General features: G+C 40.4%; 1 protein-coding gene across 4 annotated transcripts in view; it reads right to left on the bottom strand.

The window, feature by feature from the left end:
* Nucleotides 1–18,275, bottom strand: part of NEK7 (NIMA related kinase 7) — a 128,434-nt gene that overhangs the window by 37,645 nt on the left and 72,514 nt on the right. For all 4 annotated transcript variants that reach the window (XM_084799308.1, XM_084799306.1, XM_084799305.1 and 1 more), the window contains 2 exons: nucleotides 10,439–10,501; nucleotides 8,565–8,675 (listed from right to left, as the gene is read on the bottom strand). In XM_084799308.1, the coding sequence (XP_084655434.1) occupies nucleotides 8,565–8,675; nucleotides 10,439–10,501 (174 nt within the window). The remainder of the gene's footprint in view (nucleotides 1–8,564; nucleotides 8,676–10,438; nucleotides 10,502–18,275) is intronic.

Below are 18,275 nucleotides of genomic sequence, written 5' to 3'. Positions count from 1 at the left end.
CAGGTCAGAGACAGCCCCCACTTCCCTTGTTTGTGGACCCACGGGAAACCTGAGCCGCTACATCTCTGTAGAGGACCTATGTCCAGTCCATGCATGGTCCTGGGTTGGTGCTTCAGACTCCACAGGCCCCTCTGGGCCCTGGTTAGTCTTTTGGTCTTTTTGTGAAGCTCTTGTCATGTCTAGGTCCTTTTAGCCTTCCTCCCACTTTTCCACTAGACTCCTTATGCTTCGCCCAATGTTTGGCTCTGAGTCTCAGCATCTGTTTCAAACTGCTGCTGTGTGGAGACTCTCAGAGGACAATTCTGCTAGGCTCCTGTCTGCAAGCATTAAAAAAAAAACTGCAACTAAAAAAAATTAAACACCAGCAAACAAAATAACCCAATTTAAAAAATGGGCACAGAGCTAAACAGAGAATTCTCACCAGAGGAATACTGAATGGCCAAGAAGTACTTAAAGAAATGCTCAACATCTTTAGTCATCAGGGAAACGCAAGTCAAAATGACTCTGAGATTCCATCTTACACCTGTCAGGACGGCTAAGATCAAAAACTGAAGTGACAGCACATGCTGGCGAGGATGTGGAGAAAGGGGAACAAGCCTCCATTGCTGGTGGGTGTACACACTTGTAAATCCACTTTGGAAATCAATCTGGCAGGTTCTCAGAAAATTGGGAATAGATCTACCTCAAGACCCATCATATACCATAGACTCCTGGTATATCCAAAAGATGTGCTACCATACCACAAGGACGCTTGCTCAGCCATGTTCATATAGCAGCTTTATTTGTAATAGCCAGAAACTGGAAACAAGCTACATGTCTCTCAACTGAAGAATGGATAAAGAAAATATAATACCTTTACACATGGAATACTACTCAACTATTAAAAATAAGGAAATCATGTAATTTGCAAATGGATGGAACTAGAAAAAACCATCATCCCGAGTGAGGTAACGCAGATCCAGAAAGACACACATGGTATGTACTCTTATCATTAGCTATTTGGTACAGCATAACCGTATTATAATGCACAGACCCAAAGAAGATAGGTAACAGGGAGAACTCAAGGGAGGATGCTTAAATGTCCCTCAGAAGGGGGAATAGAATAGACAGAGTTTGTGGTCGTAGAGAGGGAGTAAGGTAGAAGAGGAAACACAGAGAGAAATAAGGGTGAAGATCAGACCCTGGGAGAGCAGGGTAGGTGTAGAGAAAAGAGAAACTGTGGGTGGGGCTTCTCCATGTCAAGCTAGAGACCTAAGTCAGGATAGGCCCCTATGAGGTGGACTATAGCAGAGACCCTTAGTAGCAGGGGCCATGGATGCTGAAGAGGACACCCTCTAACTAGACAAGGCTCCTAGAGGAGGGAGGAAAACACCAATCCGCTTATAGGTTTTCATCTAAACACAAGTATATCAGCACTAAGAAATTTTATTCAGGATTTTTTTTTTTTAAAGAAAAATCAGTAAAAATTTAAGAACACAAGGAGTAAGTCCTGCATTGCAGATGAACAACTCTTAGGAGAGGAGCCCTATTACTGAAGCAGTTGAAAAATGCTTCCAAGCAGCTCAGAGGCTTTCCATACTGCAGAGTATTCTAGGTAAAGTCAGATTTTAAAAGTAGAAGTCGGGCATGGTGGCACACAACAATGACACCAGGAGCTGGAAGTGAAACCAGGAGGATCAGGAATTCAAGGTCATCTCCCAGATACATAGCAAGTTTGGTACCAACCAAAGCTACAGAAAACATTATCTCTAGATAGATAAGTTATATAATTCAATAAAAAAAAAAATAAAGTGAAAAGTTCACCTTCTGGCCAACACAGACAATCACAAAAATAAAGAAAAATATTTGTTTCTTTGTTAATATTAGACCGGAGTACAGTAAAATACAAAGATGTTTTAATTTTTATGTGGATAAAGGAAACAGAAGAGAGCTGTAAGACAAGTCAAGAGAAGACAAATATAAGATTTTGAGAAACTGAAAAAAGAATCAGTAGCCCCCAGCTCTTCCAGAGTTCCTGCTAGAATGTGCTAGTTTGCAATGGCCGCCCTGAGCCAGGGCTATCGATACCTCCCAAGGTTGGAAACCAGGAACTAACTTGAAAAAGCATCTTTCCACTTTCCCGAGTATACATGATGCACAATTTACATATAACCTTATAGTCACATCACAGACAACACAGCAGTCTTTATAGCATAACACTTTCAGTGTCAGGAAATCCTCAAGCTCTGTAACACTCTGCTATCAAACTACACAGTTATAAGAAAATACAGAGGATATTTCACATGTAATACTGCTCTGTAAAAACCCTGTATAGCATGCTGTATACAATAAGCTAATTTATCTGGTCTAATGCATAGGTGCATGCAATTATTGTAAGACTGTATTTGGGATCACTGGCTGAAACTGGAAGTGTTGATATCCTGATATACACAATCATTCAGCCCTATCAAAGAGATATAGCACTAGCAAGACTTTACTGCTTTAACTACACAACTGTAAAAGACATTTCAAAATCACTTCATTTCTTATCCAACTGCTACATTTGGATAAGTAAAAGAAAAGCCTGTCTTAATATAAAGCAATAACCCAACCAAGGATGTAAACACTTTTTCTAGCTTTTAATCCTCGAAGATAACAATCACCTCAAGACATGTCTGATAGTTTAGATAATGTATTCGTTTGTGATAAGTGGAATTATAAGATACCTTTCACTTCTGCCAATTCCCACGACATTGTATTATAATCCTCTCCCTTGAATGTGAGTTGAGCAAGTGAATGCTAGGATGGTTATCCTTAAGTTGGGTGGGGTGGTACCTGTAATCCCAGAATTTAGGAGGTGGATGGTGAGTTCAAGGTCAGCTTGGTTAGTAAGATTCTGTGGCTGGTAGGTTGTCCATACTGTAGTGGACAGGCCCACACCCAGCTACACAAGGTCAACACTAATTGGAATTGGGGCTTTGAATACAAATAATAATAAAAGAGGACATGAAGTTATGAAGATGGTTTGCTGGGTCCTGGGAAGAACTGGAAGGCTGTGGTACAAGGTGGACTAGCTAAAACTATTGTTTGCATGCATGAAATCTTTAAATAAATAAAACTATTACTTTAAAACACATTTTAAATGAAAGAATAAAACAGAGAAAGGAAATATTATTCTCAGATTATATTTTATTATATGACAGAATTACTTAGTGATTAAGCTTTCAAGCCAGTTGACTTTGAATTAGGCCTAGGCCAAGGAGGACGTCATCCTGGCTGACTTCACATAACCTGGTGGACCCTGCCAAGAAGCCAGAGACTCACAACCAGAAAGGCTTTTCTCCTGGACTAGCCTTGAAAAGGCCATGTTGCAGGGAAATGCAGGACGTGAACAACTGCGTATGGCTGCCTGTAAACAGTAGTGACTTTAATCATATGACTACAAGGCACTAAATTCCCTGACAGTCAGGGAGTGTACAGGACACACACATGCAAAAAGAAAGACACAGAAATGGAGACAACAGAAACACAAAGTGAATCCAAGAAGACAAAGTGTTTAACTGTGTTAGAGCCTTCCGTAGTTAATTGCTTGGAATAATGGCATACTCCAGCCTAAAAAAAGATAGTCATTTGAATTATGTGTGTTGCATACTTTACTGAAAATGTTTTATAAGATAAGATGTCTGTCACTCCTAGTCATAGTGCTGTAGTAGGATATTAGTTCGTAGACAGACTTCTGAGCTTCCCCTTTATGTAAGGTCATACTTTGTTGTACAGACAGGGTCACAAATACAGGTTAAAAATGTAAATATACACATTTACATTTTCCTATTTGTATCGAACTGGCTTTCAAGTATACATCACAAATTATTTGCACGTAGAACACTTCAATGAATGAAGTATATTTTGCAAAAGTAGCTATGAAAATTTAAAATGTACTATAATGATATCAATGATACGCAGATTAGTCTTATTCGCTTACATCAAGAGTCTGAATGACCACATTTTATGACAGTACAACAGTGAACTAAGCGCCCAGGCCTCACCACACGGTGGAGTACACCAGAGTTCCATTCTAAGTTCCATTCGATCCAAAACAGCATGACTTAACTGGACTCAAACTCTCTTCTAAAACTATTTAATTTTAGAGTTGTGATTACTGTTAATGAAGAAATCTATGATGAAAAAAAAAAAAGAAAGAAAGAAAGAATCCCAGAGTTCCTTTCATCCTCCAACTCATCTGGGGAGCATTTCATCTGACCACAGCCTCAGGTATTCCTTTGTCACTAATTAGAGAAAGACTGAATATTTCAACTATAAATTGCTTAATTATATTTGTCAGTCTGCTCTAAACCAATTAATTATTTACTTGTAAGAATCTTTGATGCAACGCTATCCAGAGGTTCATCTCTGGAATAAAGACCAGGAGCTATACGTCCGTTTCTAACCCAATTAAGGCTGAAGACTTGAGAGAGTGAAACACACTGTGGTGCCGCGTGGTGATTTATAGCATCGCGCACACAATGCAAAGCCTTCACTGAGTTCCTTTCTCAAACGTTAGGCCACTGTCATGTTCCTTCACAAAAGAAGCTCCTATGCCAGTATCCTTTTACAATGCTTAGAAAATCAGGTGTTTAGAAAGCAACTTCAGAACTGCAGGACTGTCTACCTGTACCCGCTTCTGCAACTACCGCATTAGGAGGCTCTCCTCACACTCCAGCACAGGCCTAGCTAGCACAGCAAGCCTGGATGAGACGGGGGTTGGGGGGGGGGGGGAGGATAGAAGTAGGGATCCGCCACCTACACTGCATATCAGCCCTGCGAAAAGAGAAGTGCAGCCAAAGTAATGTGTGATGTGGAGTTCCTGCTACCACCCAGGCACCTCCCTAACAGAGGGCAGCCCGGTGAAGGAAGGAGTCCATCTCAAGAAAGTGTCAAGTCTCGGGCAAATGAAAATACCAAGAAAATAATCACTGTGGGGCTGCATTGCTAAGTGCTGGGGGCACACAGGACACACAGACAGAACATGTAGACACACAATATGTACAGTATGTGTATGTGTGCATGTATCAGTCCACTCTCATAATAACAACATTATGAGATGGGTATGGTAAACCGATTTACAGATGTGGCAGCTGTGGATCAATCAATAAAGAGTAGATAAGTCAAGGTCACACAGCACCACTGCTCAGAGGCCTTGAATTACCATCAAAAGTTTCCAGTCTCATATCAGCTGTCCTGGTGAAACTCGTGTCTCCTTTATACACACTATTGCAAGAGAAATTACATAGTTTTCTAAGACTATTGGTTTAAGAACTGTATCTTGTGGTGCACACATATACCTGACACGTGTTAATAAACAAGTGGGGGGGGGAAGGAGTTGGTTTTGGCTTGGAAAAAGAGCTTGACAATGAAATGAGCTATTTGGGTGAGTAAGCCGGCAGCCTGTGACCTAACGTGTGCACACGCTATCACTCGGCAATACGGCATGAACGTACGCAGCACAAATGGAAAAGCACAGAGTGGAGCTGCGGCACTCCACACCAGGCTTCACACTAGAGCTTCTGCTTCCCTAACAAAGCCATGTGCCTGAGAAAGTGCACAAACATACTGTCATACGTCTATCTTCCAATTAAATAAATTCATTAGGTAAGTTAAACTAAAACTAGAGAAAGAAAATCTAAGGCCAGCAGGCCCTTCGTATGTAAGACAGGAGACGAACACCAAGCTTGAATCATATGGGGCAGGGGGAACAACTCCGTGCACTATTGAACTGTGTTGATCTATAATAAAATTCTACTTCAAAGGGAAGCAGAAAAGACCTTAAAGTCAGATCCTGCAAATGTGGTACGTTACTCCTCTGAACACAACATAGTCAAGTCTGAGATAACATGCTAAAACCAACATGCAGCACAAAAAGCTATACCCAGGATCCAAAGTGATCCACTGTGGAATACTTTCAGCCATTCAACATTTGCTGCAGCTGGTATGCCGGAGATCCACGGGTTAGATAATACACCTTTCCTGTTTTCGATCTAGAGATCTGAAGGACCTAGGAACCCTCACCCAGGAGGTGTCATACCTAGACTAAACAAACACTGTCAGAACCTACAAGAAAGCAAGCATCGTCCAAAAGCCTACACACTAACACACACACACACACACACACACACACACACACACACACACACACATACACACACATAAGCGAGGAGAGAAACCTAAATACATTAAGTCGCCATGCTCTCAACTAATGAGGAATTGATTGATCTCCTCTAAACAGTCTGCTGCATCATACACATCTGCAAACACCTGTCAGAACTACCCATTCCACAGCAAATTCTGCTGTTCTAAACCTATCTTATGGACAAAGATTTACCCTCTTTCCCACCACACCACCAAGTAAGTAATTAAAAAAAAAAAAACAAAAAACCACTCACACCTAAAAGATCAAATAGTTTTATATAAGTTGCAGGTTTTATTTATTTATTTTAAGATGGCCTTCTTTCATATGTTCAAAGACCTGGAGGAGACTAGGTGGTCCACTAGAGGTGGACACAGAACACATCCTGATTTCTTTTTAAGGCTGTGACTATAAAGTTTTATTACGCTTTAACTTGCAAAGAAATACTTTGGCAGTTGGTGGCCTAAGTGAGCGGTGGGAAGTCCCTAAAACAGAAAATCAGATAACTGGCGGGAAGTGATTCATTTTACCTGTAGTGCTCAGGCAGCTCCCATGAGGTAACGACATTACCTTAACTTTTTTTCCCCTGTGCTGGGAACTGACAATCGAGGCAAGCACACCATCACTGACCTGCTCCCCCAGCCTACTTTACTTCAGTGCTGCTGTAACTGGAAACCTCTAGCCCACTGTGCTCCACTTACAGGTCTGGGAACTAGAGGAGATCTGAGTGACACAAGTTACCGCCAGTCCTGAAGCCCCGCTCAGGAAGAGTCCTTAACCACTGAGCACCTTGACCACAAAGTCAAGTAATGAAACGTAAGCTGCCAGAACGCCTTCGTTGAGGAGATGGTCAAGTGCTTGCACCTGATATTCAAAGGGACCCTGCTACACAAGAAACTTTAAGAGCCAGTAAAGGAAATCGCATGGATTACAGCGCCAAATGCCCCTTTAAAAAGGATCAGCTTTGCTATTTACTAGCAGTGGTATTTACACTCTTAAAAGTGTTACGTTTACTTCCCAGAATCCCTTTGAGGATTGAAGGATGTTTGGAGATGTTCTTCTAATAACTAGCATCATTGGTGGCCTACCAGAATCTAGCAGCCCAAAGAAAGACTCAACGTACAAGCTGAAAATACCCAGAGCACTCACATATACACAACTTGAGATGCAACCTGTGGCAACCTGCGAGAAAACCCCAATTTCCAGGCCACGAATATCCTTGCTATGCTAAAAGCCTCCACCCATGGTACCCTGAATCCCCAACTCCTGACCCCATTTCCCTCTGCAATGCTGTCACTCCTCTGCCAAAATACAGGTGACAGTGGGTGATTCCTCGGCTGTAACCTTTGGTTGGTCTGGTTTGTTCCCACATGAGACAGTTTGTCCTCCACAGTAAGAGAGGCTTTAGCTGGGCACAGCCAGTGGGATACAGACTATATATGGCAACCTGTCTCGTAGATAAATACGTCGATGAGACCACATTCTAGTCAAGGGACTGAGGGTGAACGTGAAACACAATTCTAAGATCTCGGTAAATAGAAATGGAATTATAGTTTTGAGAAAGTGGTGCAGATAAGTAGCATGTACAAGGATAAGCAGTTTCTAACTGACTCTCAATCAGTGGCTTCTATTACCGCAACTGAACATAAACAATTAATATGCTTTTAGAAAAGAACAGCAAATACCGTTCAGTCAGACTGAGATCCAAATCCTTCTCTGCTGAGTCCTCTCAGAAGGAGGTCATGGCGCTCATGGGCTTCTTTCTATTGCCTGTACATCAGTGTGTATGTGTGTATGTGTGTGTGTGTGTGTGTGTGCACGCACAGACACGTGAGCATGGGCGTGCATGTATATGTAGAAGCCAGAGGCTAATGTCTTCCACAGCCGTTCCCTGGCTTAACTTTTTGAAGCAAGGTCTATCACTAACCTAGAGCTCACCTATGCAGCTCTCCGGCTGGCCAGTGAGTTCCAGGCATCAATCTGTCTCCCCCCCCAAGCACTTGGATAACTGGCAGCCAGTTGCAGCAGCTTTTCACATGGGTTTGGCAGACCTTACCTCAGTCCTCCTCCCTGCGTGGCAAGAACTTTTAACAGCCGAGCCCATGTCTCGAAACTTGGATTTCTTTCCTCCCTCCTTCCGCTGGGGTCCAAAGGCAAAGGACCAAGGATAGTCTGCTCAGAGTAACCATCTGAAAAGCTCTAGCTTCAGAAAACAAGTCACTAAGCAATTTCCCAAGCTAACTAGGCTGAACTCTGCTGGGTAAGCCAACCTCATACCCATTTCCGTCCTCAGCACATATCATAACGCTGTATATTACGCTGAGGTCATTAAAACAGCTACCACAGCTGTTGATTTTCACAGGCAACTTAGTCAGAAAAACAAATGAGTGCACAAATGTACCTTTATCATTCTGGAGAGGTCACCAGCATCTGCTAATTCCAAAACGATGTTCAGCTCATTATCTTCGATGAACGATGCATAGTATTTAATTACATTTGGGTGGTTGAGTTGCTAAGGGAAAAAAAAAGTAGAAATCAAAAACTTGTATTTTAAATTCCAGAGTATTTTTAGCTTGTAATGATTTTAATTTAGCTATGACAACTCATTTTTTAATTAAAAATATCTTGACAGTGTATTTTTATAGTCAAATTTGAAACATAATTATTCAAAGTAAAACTAGGTAAGAATAAATTTTATTTTAAATTTTTATTAGTTATAATAGTACACTCAGGTTTTTTAAGTACTTCTATAACTAGTTGGCATATAAATAAATGCAATAAGTGAATGGTAGAATAGAATTATTAAATGCTCAGAATTATGTTTTTTAAAATGAGAACTGTCAAGGGCTGGAGAGATGGCTCAGCAGTTAAGAGCCCTGGCTGTTCTTCCAGAGGACCTGGGTTCAATTCCCAGCATCCACATGGCAGCTCATAACTGTCTGTTACTTCAGTTCCAGAGGCGTCAGCACCCTCACACAGACACACATGCAGGCAAAACACCAGTGCACATAAAACAAAAATAAATAATTTAAAACGAGAACTGTCATATGAGAACATTCAACTGTAAAATATCTCTTTATACTCCTACTTTTAAATTAGAGCTGTTCCTACAAGGCTAGACTGCTGAAAACCACAACTAACATCCACTATGCAGTATCTAAATACTGTTTTTACATAAAGGAATATAAACATAAATACACTGAACAAACCTCTCTATGTGAGTTCACTAAGATCCCCCCCAAAAACCTCACCTTGTAGAAAAATATGCAGCAATCTGTACACATTTACAATTTTTCTGTTCAAACTTTAAACTAGTTAACACAAAAGAAATTCTTATCAATTGTTTTCTTTGTACTTAGAAGTTTTCTTCCATGCTGTCTATAATGTTATTTCTGTTTTTAAAATTTGTGTGAGTGTTTGTGAGTGAGTGTGTGTCTGTGTGTATGTGTGTGTGTGTGTGTGTGTATGTGTGTACATGTGTGTGTTAAAAACAGTAACTTCAAATGCAGAGAGTGAAAAAAACATAGTTTTGGCATACTTTGGTTAAAACTGATACATTTTAGGAAAATACACAGATGCCTAACACACCAAGTTTTTCCTATTCTTTAAAGAGAAGTTCTTGCTTGTAGCCTAGGCTGTCTTGGAACCTGAGTTCTGCCTGCCTTAGCTTTCCAGGTGCTGGGATCACAAGTGTGGGCTATCATACCTGATTGAAAACAAATAAAAAATAAGGCATAAGCCATTCTGTAGAATAACATCATCACCAACAAAACATTGTCCAGGTGACCAGAACCTTATCACATTCTCAGGTAGCCAAGGAACCAAAACACTAACTCCTGACACACTCTCTCAATTCACTTGGTCAAAAATCTGTAAAATGACCTAAGAAGTGTTTACAAACATGAAGCATCTGGGTTAGTTTAGGCTTTCAGCACGACACATCTTGACATGACACTAATATGCACTTATATTACTTGAGTAGTAGAACTGGCTTACATAGGATGTTCTACTAAAAAAATTCTCAGTGTTTTAGGCCCAAGTATCTTACGTTTTGAAAAAGTAGACCCTACCCAATATTCTGATTTAACTGTTTTATCATAAATAAAAATTATATCCTCCAAAACACACCTACTCTAACGTATGCAGTGTTCCTTAAAACCAGTCTGTCACCAAGTAAGCTTTAAGAATCGTTTTACTTGAAAATGTGACATTTTGATAAGTCATTTTATTAACACGCTCAAAAATATTTAAAAATAGCCATAGTTCATTATTTACCTTAAGGAGATCTATTTCTTTGATACAATCAGCACGTGCTTTGGCATCCATTAAGTCAAATATCTAAAAATGAAGTGTAGAATTGCTTAATAAAACAGTGACCTATATTTTAGGCTAACATGTAAATTCTTTATAACATTAGATATAGATATAGACACATATGCACACAAAATACACATATACACATATGTAAGTATTCACATACTCACACAGATGAAAATTTTATTTGCATTTATTTACCATGAAGGTCCCAAGGAACTTTGTCTTATGCTAACACGAAACAACAACAAAAACCTTGGATGCTTTCCTTCCAAGGGCAAACATCTGGGTGTGTACCTACACTCATATCTACTGCTCAAAATCCCAGGATGAAGGTGATGAGCAGCAGGATGATGCAATAATAATCTGTGTCCACTGAACAGTAAATACATACTGAGTGTATTTCAGAAGCATCTCACCTAATTCTCACCTAACCCTTACAAGGCCATGTTGTAGGTGAACAAAAGGATGCTTACAAAACTGAAGGGACTGATAAAGGGTCAGGTAGCTCATCAGTGGCGTTCACTGTTCATTTCAGTGGCATTTACTGCTCATTGCTCCACTCCCAGCCTAGCTTGGAACCACTACTCTGCTGGCACAGACGGGGGGTTCCTAACGAGTCTGACCTGTATTCTTGACAGGGATAGCACAGCACAGAGCGGTGATGACAGATCCTTTGAAGACATAGGTGACAGAATTCTATTATGTTAAATACTAAGTACAGGTACACATGACTACACATTCGGACATACTATGGTCTTTGGCATTAAATTTTCATGAGAAGAGACTGGCTCCTTGGGATGCTGTAATGAAGAAAAGGAGAAAGGAAGACACAAAACAAATAACCAAAAGGATAGCCCTGTATCTTGGAAAATATGTAATTTGAAAGTTCTAAGTATATAAAAAACAATCTTTTTCTTTTTTCAAATCTTAGTGTACTGCAAACTGATTAAACCTTACTTATATACAACATTCTTTTAGTCATCAACTTGAATTAAGTCCTGAGACTTCACTTGGGTAGGTGTGCAGCTTGAAGCAGTGAAGGGGTGACATTAAAAGCAGGAAAAATTAGAGGCTTCTACAAGTCAGAAATAAAAGGCGTCTGACTCACAGAGGTAACTCTAGGCTAAGGGCACCTAATTACAGCTTATATTAAGAGATGGCTTTTAATAGATATCCTTTTGAATATCTAAAGATGTAGGGGTTCTACTTTTCTCACGTGTAGCAGTGGTCACTAGAGGTTAAGGACAGGGTGGGGTTGGATAATGGGTAACAAGGTATGCTTACATAACAGGTATAGGTTCTGAATGTTCTAGAACACACACACTGCAGGATGAAGATGACAACATTAATAACTCATTGTGTATTTTAAGGAGGAACTAAAAGAGAGATGTTTGTAGTTTCTCAATGAAGAAAAATTAGAATACTTATGCTGGTCTGATAACCACACATTGCACGCATGCAGTAAATTATCAATGTATGCCATAAAGATTTACAATTATGTCTTAATTAAAAACACTGTAAAAATCAAATTGAGGATATTAATTAAAAATTTAAGACAACGCATAACATCCATAAACCTACTAGGCTAAATAATTGAAGCTCAGCCCTTCCATCTACTGTAGAGACTCACACAGTTTTTACAGTAAAAATAGGAGCTGGGAGGAGCAGAAGGCAGGGGAGAAAAGAGGTGAGTGGAGAATGAGAGGGCTTTTGTCAGTCACAAGTCGCTCTCTATATGAGGTTTGGTAGACAGAGGAAATAGGTTGGCTATAAATGGGCACAAAACCAGGAATGAAAAAAAAAAAACTATTATTAAAATGTATCTAGTGTCACCCTTATTGAGCAAAAGAGTAACCTTATACACTGTTAAGTTCAAGGTAGGCCTCAACTATAGTTTTAAACCAGTCTTGGATACCTTAGACCCCATCCTTTATATACATATATACACTGTAATATATTTACATTAAATGTTCTTATGTTTATGTGTTTATATATCTATATTTTATATATCTTCCCATAAATAAATATACATGTGTATGTGTTTCTGTGTGTGTATGTATCCAGATGAGCACCAGAAGAAATGACAAATTCTTGGCTAGTGATGAATGCTGATGCTGATGCTATTCTCAGAACGGCTGGTCACAGGACTTGAGATAATGGAACCTTCTTAGAAAAGTCAGTGTTGGGTATTCACGGAATCCCTATCTGCCCAAGATGAACAGAAAGGAGAATGGTGACCTAGGTGATTAAAAAGATGAAAACTCATGCAGCCAGAGACACAGAAACAGTCTCAATAACTAATGCCTCTTTTGTGGGAGAATATTTTAAAACAAGCACCAGAGAGTGAGAGGCATAGACCTTTAGGAAAAAAAAAAAATTACACACGCATGTGTGAAGGCTACACGGAAATCACAAATACTTAGCTCAGATTGTTACAGCCAATTCAGAACTGAGTTATTTACTTATTTGTAAACAACTTATTTATTTTTATTTTACGTGCATTTGGTGTTCTGCCTGAATGTATGTCTGTGGGTGTCAGATCTTGGAGTTAAAAACAACTGTGAGCTATCATGTGAGTGCAGAGAATTGAACCAGATCCTCTGGAAAAGCAGTCAGTGCTCTTAACCACTGAGCCATCTCTCTAGCTCCCTGAGTTTTATTTTTAACTGACTTTTCAATATAATCAAAAACTGTTCTTTAAACCTTGGTAAAAGATACGTATTGCTGGCACATTTAATGTGACAAGTCTTTCTGAACCAAATATATTTACAAATACATTTAACTGGAAGTGTGTCATGTCTAGTCAACATGTCAAGACAAACGTAAAGGCTGAATCTTCAGAATAAGTCATTCCCAGAGCAGATTCAAAGCCGCCTGGTGATTTAATGAGCAAGGAAAAACAGAAAATAGAAAGACACGGGGCTTTATAATAAGAAAAAAGATGTTTTACGTAACATGCATGTACAAGAAAGGCTTCAGGAGGCATTTATTTACAATCCAAAGTTTCTTTGTGTTTCAAGACTTACTTTACTCTTGGTTAGAGCCAAAATTATTAGTTGTGGTTAAGTAAGTATTGGCTGAAATTTTCTTGGTATTCACTGAATCATTTTTAAAGAATTTCCCTGTCACCTTCAAATTTTACCCAAATTAGTCATAACTAACAAAACTTAAAAGTTAACATCAGTTTATTTTCAAAAGGATCATTCATGTAACTTAATATGAACATCTCTAAAAATATTTCTAAAAACAGTAATAAACTATTAGGAAATGACACATAAAATGTAGCAAGGATACACACGCACTGAGCATAATACAGACACATGTGCACACACACACAGAGTATAAATATCTGACCTTAAACATCCCATAAGCAAATCATCTCCGGGTCCTATTACTACTTTAAAGGACCTGAGTAAATGAATGGAGCACGTGTCTCTACACTGTGTAGCCTTGTCTTCCATGTGACAAATGCACATTCCTCTTTCATGCTTCACACTTAAATATGCATTCCTCTTTCATCCTTCACACTTAAATATACCTCAGTTTTCTTCATGCTTTGTCCCAATGAAGCCTAATGTCAGAAGGTTTCCAGCCCTATATTTAAACTACCCGATGGCCAGCCAGAACCCACAACCTTTACTGGATAGGAAGGAAAAGGAGAGCCCTGATCTGCCCCTTCTATAAAAGCTTCCCGTGGCGTGTAACCGTGGTGGGCGGGAGGCAGAGCACAGTGAATCTGGGACAAGCTCTCCGCCGATGATGGAAAGTACTCCAACACCCAGTTCCCACTCCGGCTCATCAGCTTTTTTCTTTCATCATATTTATTAACGTGCCCAGACAGGAAGTTAAAAGAGGCAGGGTTCCATTTCCTTCTCATGGATTCCATAAGGACCTGCCACATGATAGGCAACACCACTGACAAGCTAGGGTTTCTTTTAAATGACAAAACTGGAGGAAATATTTCAAAATTCATGCTTTGTTTATATTTTGTGAAATCCAGGAACACAGGAAGCTTTATTCAGGGATAGGGTTACTCTCAGGAAGCAACTGTACAAAGGTAGGCAACTGTAGAGGGATGCAACCATAGAGGTAGGCAACTGTGTAGAGGGGTGCAACCGTGGGGGTAGGCAACTGTGTAGAGGGGTGCAACCATAGAGGTAGGCAACTGTGTAGAGGGATGTAACTGTAAAGAGGTAGGCAGCTGTGGGGGCAGGCAGCTGTGGGGGCAGGCAGCTGTGGGGGCAGGCAGCTGTGGGGGTAAGCAGCTGTGGGGGCAGGCAGCTGTGGGGGTAGGCAGCTGTGGGGGGCAGGCAGTTGTTTAGAGGTACACGGGAAGCTGAGAGAACATGGTGCAGAAGACATAAGAAAACCTAACTTTTAACTTTAAGAATGGCTCCCAAATAGAGTAGGAAATGAACTGTTTTTGTAAGGAGAGAAAGAGAGGAGAGGCAAGCAGGGCCGCCTGGGGAAGTTTTACAAAGCTAGCTTCTGGGACCTGGCGGCAACAGTTTCTCAGAGGACACCAGTAAAAAAGCAAACTGCGGTGGTGGTGCACGCCTTTAATCCCAGCACTCGGGAGGCAGAGGCAGGTGGATCACTGTGAGTTCAAGGCCAGCCTTGTCTACAAAGTGAGTCCAGGACAGCCAAAGCTACACAGAGAAAGCAAACTGGGGGGTGGAGGGAGGAAAAAGGCTGATGTGGAAGAAATGAAGCAGCTTGTGGGATGAAAATGCGTATGAAGAGTTAGGGAAGAAGGCAGGGCAGTTAGTAAGGGTCACAAAGCCTGCTGCAGAGTGGAGAGGAGCTGCTTGGCAGGAACGCACAGGGGCTGTGACTAAACAGGCAATGTAACCGTATACCTTCTGATGCGAGGAGCGTCTGATACTGTGGTTAGAGTTTATTCATTAGAAATGGAAGGAACATACTTCCAACAAAAAGCTGAAAATTCTCAAGAAATAATCTGAGCGCTCTATGCTGACGACCCTGGAAAAAATGACTAAATGTGAGCAAACAAAGCACTGAGCAATGGAGACACTGAGGACTGAGGATTAGAAAGACAGAGAGGGGCTATAAAGTGACAGCATCCTTTTAGAATGTGTTAAAATAACCAACTAGGATCAACTTCCGTTATGGAAACAAGTTAAAACGGGTAGCAAATAAGAAGCCTGACAATATTGAATGGCACTTGATAGGTGAGGTCAACAACTAAGAATAGTTTAAAAGAGGCTTAAAAGAGGAAACTGGAAGACACGAGAATAGTTAGGAGGGGATTTAAGGATTTAGAGACAGAGCAGGTAACACAGAGAGATGCCACAGCCAGGTACAAACAGATACCGTAAGCTAAGCTTAGCTTTAGAAAGAGCAAGATCAGATCGTCTCAGGGAATGCATAAAAGAAAAAAAGAAAGAGAAAAGAGACTGTTTTAAAAAAAAACAAAAACAAAAACAAAATACTAACAGACAAGGGAAAAGGGTGGCACCGTCTTCCACACTGGGGAGAGAGAGAGATTACTGCCATCGAACATGATATGAAGGGGCCGAGAAAAGCAAGCCATGCAGGATATGACTGCTGAGCCTGGGGAAGGCACTTTCCCTAGAAATGGGGTGTGAGGAAGTGGGAATGCTAACCAGGCCAGACTCACTGAAGCAACAAAGGTCATATGGACTGCCCTTCAAACCTGCCCAGGGCACAGAAGCCATAGCTCAATAACTGTGCTCTTATATAGTCTTCTAACTAATATTTGCAAAATGCTTCAAATCTCATGCTTTTATCTTCTTCACATTGCAAGTAACAGAATGGGCACAGGTCTTTAAAAGACTGCTTTCTGTCCCCATGTGTTTTAGGCTTTCAGATTTCTTTATAATTTCAAAAGAGCAACGAGCTCAGTACAGATGCTTCCCCCACGTACAGATACAGCAGCGCTGTAGGGAAGTACTGGATCTGAGCGCACTGGCTCTTAAAGGCCCAGCACAAGTGAGCTGCATGATCGGAGACAGTCCTTAAGGATGCTGAAGGCTAAGCTCAGGGATCAGATGGCAATGTTATAAATATTCCATTACAGAGTTGCAAACAAGAAAATTACAGAAGCAATACGGTAGCATCTACACATTACACAGCCAAATGATTCTGGAAGGATTTTCACAGAGTTAGGAACAGTAATGGAGTTCTTAGACTAGTGACGTAGCCTTAAGATCCAGTATGTGGCTCTTTGGGAGTTTTTGAATATTTGTTTGAAGTCTTCACAGCAGACTGTCACCTGGTTAAGCCATGCACTTCCATTGTAAGAAGAGAAGATTGCTATTTTTTAAAAATGAAGAACAGTGGTTTTCCTTGTTCAACATGAGTGTAATACATCACAGAAATCAATAGCATGTCTGAGATGCAAATACACTTCTTCCCGCAGAGCCTTAAAAAACACTGTTCCCAATCAAATAAGCTAGGTAGAGCTTCATAGTATCATTTGTCTCTTCCAAGTCAAGTCATGTTTAAACTGGGAGACACTACAGAGTCAACACTTAAAGAAGAGGAATGACAAAATCCAAACTAAACTGATAACTTCCACACAGTGCACATTGGGGGCACACAGTGCACATTGGGGGCACACAGTGCACATTGGGGGCAGACAGAATCAAGAGGACATTAGAAGCTGAACAAAAATACAACTATAGATGTTCACTCACTCATCCTCAGCCTTTCAAACTACAAAGAGCAAAGCAAGGGCAAGGATAGTGTAAATGCTACTGTAAGAATCTAGATTCACTTACTCTCCCAAGTAGCCCCACCCCCTTCCTAATTTCTAATAACAAGGTCGTGTAATTATACACTGACCACAGAAGAGAGAGAGGGCCCTATTCCTTTTCCATACTTCACCATCAGTGGAAAGCAAGAAGGGAGCCAAGAAACACCCTGAATTTTATCCCTTGGCCTCCACCGCCTTTGGCAAATGGTGAGATCTTCCCTCCATGAGGTGCTAAGGGAGGAATTTGGAACTGCGTGTTGAGAACAGTGAAATCTGACGATGACCCCACCTAAGGATCTGAAGACAATCCTTATTTGTCTGCTTCACAAATTCCTCTTCCTGATTTCAACTTCTCCCATTTATAGCCTGGCTTAAACTCCCAACAGCTCAGACTGACATCTTTATTTCATAAAATCTTATTTAATAGGATTCCATACCACGGGGTTTAACACACAACTGTTTTAAGCAGGCTTTGCCCTGGTAGTCAAATATATAATGGAACTTTAACAGGGTTTTAATATGAATTAAAGAGTATTTAGTAGAGGAATAATCTTCCCCCGAGTCATGCGCTCCCTAAATACTGACATCTGTATCTTATACTGCTTTCACTTATATAACCCACGCTGGTCTCAAACGCAAAACCACCCCTTGCCTCAGCCTTGTGCTGCCAAGGAAAAATTAACTAGTCCAACTTTGGAAAACAAGCGAGCATTAACTTGTGGTACACAAGCATGCTCTACAGACCACCTTTTCTACTTTTAGGCACAAGGGAAAAAATAGTTCCTTGCATGAACGTACTAGTAAAAACCACACAACAATATTATGCAAGTGTTTGAGCAGCAAATAACTGTAAGCAACCTCAACAGCCACTAAATTTATAATGTGGATACTTCTGAAGAATGAGTAAAAGGTAAAAATAAAAAATATTTTAACGTATACTTCTTAAGCTGAGGATTCACTATTGTTGCACATGTGTCATGTGGTTCTTTCATTAAAATGTGATTTTTTTTTTTAAGTGCCAAGGATCAGGCATACTGGCTCACACATATTAAGCAA

This window comes from Acomys minous (assembly GCF_964271855.1).
Source record: "Acomys minous genome assembly, chromosome: 1".
Taxonomy (NCBI): domain Eukaryota; kingdom Metazoa; phylum Chordata; class Mammalia; order Rodentia; family Muridae; genus Acomys; species Acomys minous.
Note: the sequence above shows the minus strand (reverse complement) of the source record. Positions and strands in the feature narration are given on the sequence as shown.